The sequence below is a fragment of the Cariama cristata genome, unplaced genomic scaffold, assembly GCF_000690535.1.
Source record: "Cariama cristata isolate BGI_N322 unplaced genomic scaffold, ASM69053v1 scaffold18297, whole genome shotgun sequence".
In the NCBI taxonomy this organism is placed as follows: domain Eukaryota; kingdom Metazoa; phylum Chordata; class Aves; order Cariamiformes; family Cariamidae; genus Cariama; species Cariama cristata.
This window is the reverse complement of record NW_009626253.1, coordinates 1-4,064: the sequence shown is the minus strand read 5'-3', so window position 1 is coordinate 4,064 and position 4,064 is coordinate 1. Positions and strand designations below refer to the sequence as shown.

The window sequence follows — 4,064 nt, the reverse complement described above, 5'->3', positions numbered from 1 at the left end:
AGAGCGTGGGTGGCAGACAGCATCCCCGGCTGTGCCCCAGCCATGCCACGCTGCCTGGCCCGGGGGTAAGGTCATTTTGGGTGCAGAGGCAAGGGGCACGGACTCGCACATGAGGGACTTGCTTTTCTGATGGCAAGTCGGCAGCTGGGCATGTGGTTAAACTGTTCGGCAGTTGCTAAAGAGCCTCGCCATAGCCAGGAAACAGATGGCTACGTTCAATAACAGAGCCATCAAACCACATCTTTTCCTTTTACAGCTTCCCCTCACCCCAAGTTCCCAAACCGGCCGCTCTGGCAGCTCCCATCTGTCTCCACCTGCCGGGACCTCCTCCGGGGACAAGTCGGCCCAGGGTCCCCCGGGACACCTACCCATTGCATTGCTGTTGAGTAGGAAAACCCCATGAGCATCTCCGCCCTCCTCCATCAGCAGGTAGAAGGGGTGAGCACCATACAGGTTGAATGATTCCTGCAAAGAGGAGGTGCTGGGTGAGAGAGCAGCTCTCGGGCAAAGCTGGAGAGCCCCACGTCACCGGGGGCAAACAAATGGCCCTGAGTTGCATCTGCTGCCACCACCTAACCAGGCATCTGTGGAGGACAAGGTGAGGGATGAGGATGGTTTCGGAGCTGGCACTGAAGGCCATGGGAGGCTGCTTCTTCCTTGCAGCTCAGGGATTGCTGCCGAGCTGGGCTGGGCGAGGGGGAAACCTCCTGCCTTGCTGCAACCTGTTGCATGAGCGGCAGGGTGGAGCGGAAAACACCCGGGGCCCTCGGAGTGCCAAGAGTGTTTTGCAATTGCTCTGAAATCCTCCCTGGCACATACCTGCCCATCAGCCTCGACCACCCCCTGCCTCTCCCAGTGCTGCTGCCCACTCCCCTCCCATGTTTTCCCAGGGCTTGCCCAATGCACTGGAGAGCAGTACCCCTATCCTTGCCCCTTGCACCCCTGCAGGGAGGGGGGAGACGGTACCGTGGGAGAGACATCACGGGCCCACAGCGTGAGGGTGCTCCAGTCCAGGCTGTGCAGGAGGGTGCCACGGTGCTCCCCCAGCCCGTAGAGGAACCTGGATGGAAGCGATGTGGATATCTGGAGAAACTGGTCAGCGAAGATCAAGGGGGCCACGGTTGTGTTGAGCCTGCCAGGGTGACATGGAGGGAGAGAGAGAGTCAAGAGGGAATGCTGGAATCCATTGGGATCCATTTGCCCATCAACAACTGACCCCTTCCCTCTCGAAGCACCCCAAGGGCCAGCGCAGCAGCATATGTCCCACCCCACATCCAGCCCCAACACCTTGGCCCAGGCAGCAAACTGGGGTCTGGCTGGATGCGAGGCACAGCCTGAACCCAAACCAGCCTGACCCAGTGAGGCACAGCCTTTCCTTTGACACCAGAAGTTTCCACCCAGGTTATTATTAACCACCGATGGGATACGGTGGTGGGGTTTCTCAGCCTGTTGTCGCTGATAAGCAGCTCCGAAGTAAAGGACGGACCACATGCACCAGCAAACGGGAAGGAGGAGGAAAGGGTGGGATCCCAAAACACCCTGGCCATACGTCAACCAGCCGTTGGTGCTCACCAACAGCCTAGGGTGGGCAAAGCCATGGAGGTGACTGAGAGCAGCACAGCAAAGCCACCCGCAGTCCTTTTCCACAAAAAGCCTGGAGCTGTGGGTGTCCCTATAGCTTGGACAGCGACGGAAACCCAAAACCAAAGCGAAACAGGCAAAGCCACAACCTTTTGGTGGCCACTTCCCTGAGACACCAGTTCCCTTATTGGTGACGTGCTGGGGACCTGCACAAGTTTGGCTGCTGTAGGACCTGGCAAGAAATTAGGGCACTGGGAAGTTTTTGGAGAGGTGTTGATCCCACCCAGCCCTGCCAAGGCCACAGCAAGCACGTGGCCAGTCCATGGGGCAGGGAAGCCACATGCTGCCACATCCCTGTGTGAGCACCGCTGGAAAGATGAAGACCAAGAGTAATTATTCGCTGGAGATCCCACAGCATGGTTTTCCTTAAGGAAAAACCTCCAGGAAGCGTGCTGGACCCTGCCTAAGTTGGGATGAGTTTCCCCCCACCCACCACGGGATGCGGAGGAGGTGGGTTCTTACAGCACCGTCCCCGTCGCCCTGCGCCACAGCAGCACCCCAAAGGGGTCCCGGGAGAAGTCCAGACTGTAGATGGGGTTTTCTGCTCTCTTCATCGCCTGGGGAACCTCGAGGGGAACCTCATACCGTGGGTTGGCCGCATCTGTTATCTGCAAAAGGGAGAAAACACCCTTTAAAGACCAGCAAAGCAAGAGGGCAAAGGGTTGGAGATGCTCACTGGCCACATACAGCCATGCCTGGAGCACAGAAGCTTCCAGACTTGGTCTGAGCAGGGGACAGTCACCTACGAGATGGAGGGTGCAGGGGTGCAGGAGTGCAGTCACCAACTCTGGAGGGCAGTCAGCGGGGAGCTCACCTTGATGTGCAGCCGCGTGTCTGTCTCAAATTCCACATCCAGCCTCAGCATCTCGATGTCCCGGGGGTAATAGGCCTTCTCCTTCCGCACCAGCAACCCCACCATGCCCAGTGCCGTCTGGTTGAGGCTCTCCAGGGTGTAGCTGGGGAAGTCAGGGGGGTAGAAGCACCAGGGCACCCCCTGCTTGCCCCCCGCTCGTGGGGGGCTCTCGATGAAGCAGCACCCCCGGCTTTCGCAGAGCTCCTGGGTCACCACCACATGCCGCTCAGGGTAGCAGTCAAAGCGGTGGCTTTCGGGTACCAGGAGACATTTGGGGGGTGGCATGGGTCCGGGCCAGCCCCCCGATACTTGCCGCAGCACCCAGACGGTGATGGTGCTCAGCAGCACAGCGGCCACCAGCAGCCCACTGCCCACCCACCATGGGGCCAGCTTCCCGCGGCCAGTGGGCATCGGGGCAGCCCCTTCCTCCTCCACCCGGCATGCCACCGGCTGTGGCACCGCCGTCGTCAGCTTCTGGTACGACTTCATCGTCCTGGCGCTGGAGTGAGGGGGAGATGGAGGCAGGTGTGAAGGAGCAGGAGTGAGAGGGCTTGCCCAAGCCTCAAGGATGGCCTCCCCACTCCCGATGCCTGCGGTTCAGGCAGAGCCTGCCCGCTTTGGCACCCTGCACCGTGATGTCTGTGACCTTGGCTAAGGCTCAGTAAAGGATGGCTTTACTAACTCAGTAAAAGATGGCTTTGCCAGGGTTGGGTGGTCCTGACCCTGCTGGAGTGCAGGAATATGCTACCACACGACTCTCTGCCAGGCCCAATTGACAAAGTGCCATCCACCTGAACCCCACCTACTCTCAGGGGGTGGCAGAGCAGCCTCTCAAGCAGTTTTTCCCAGCTCTGGATTTATGGGCTACAGCGTTTCTGGAAGCTGCAAGCAAAACTGAGCTCCCTCTGCCCATGGGAACAGAGCTGTGGTGCTGGGAGGTGCGGATGCAAGGTGTGGAGCACCTTCTGCTCCGAGCATCCTCTGCCATCGCCCAAAGCCCTGAGTCAGAGGTTTCAGCCTCGGGGAGGGCTAGGCGAGGGATGGCAGAGAATATGCTGTCAGTCTTTGCCTCCCACTGATAAAATCTGATTTTAACAATCTCTCCGGCAAAAACCTCCAGGACTGTAAGCGAAGGAGACCCCCATGCTCCTGCTGAGTGCAGGGAGCAATCTCAGCACCTTAAATAAGAGACACAACTTTCTTCTCTCCATCTCCTGCCGGAGCCATGGGCACTCAGACCCCGCTCACCTCCGCCCTCCAATCTGCAAAAGCTCAGCAAATCGGCTTTTCCTCCAAAAGCAGATTTTATTCCCCGGCAGTCCTCCCCCAGCTCCGGCACCAAAATAGCTCAACCTCTCAGGCCCTGGCTCGAAAGCCACCCCTGAGCGACACAGCGCCTGCCCCACGCAGCGCCTCAACCTTATGCAATCGCCGGTCGCTTCCTCACGCGTGGGTAGCTCCGGGGTAGCAGCACCCACCCACCATGGCCAGCGAGCACCGTCTCGTCCGGCATACGAACCCCGGGGACCTCGGCATGCCACCAGCCCATGCACCCATGCTCACGCCAGGC

General features: G+C 59.4%; 1 protein-coding gene across 1 annotated transcript in view; it reads right to left on the bottom strand.

Annotated features, from left to right (window-relative positions):
- LOC104164593 (lysosomal alpha-glucosidase-like) overlaps nt 1–2,995 on the bottom strand; it is a 9,300-nt gene extending 6,305 nt beyond the window's left edge. Inside the window, 4 exon segments of the mRNA XM_009703961.1 lie at nt 369–465; nt 967–1,132; nt 2,104–2,249; nt 2,456–2,995. Of these exon segments, the coding sequence (XP_009702263.1) occupies nt 369–465; nt 967–1,132; nt 2,104–2,249; nt 2,456–2,983 (937 nt within the window). The 5' untranslated portion in view covers nt 2,984–2,995.
- Between the last annotated feature and the right edge of the window lie 1,069 nt (nt 2,996–4,064).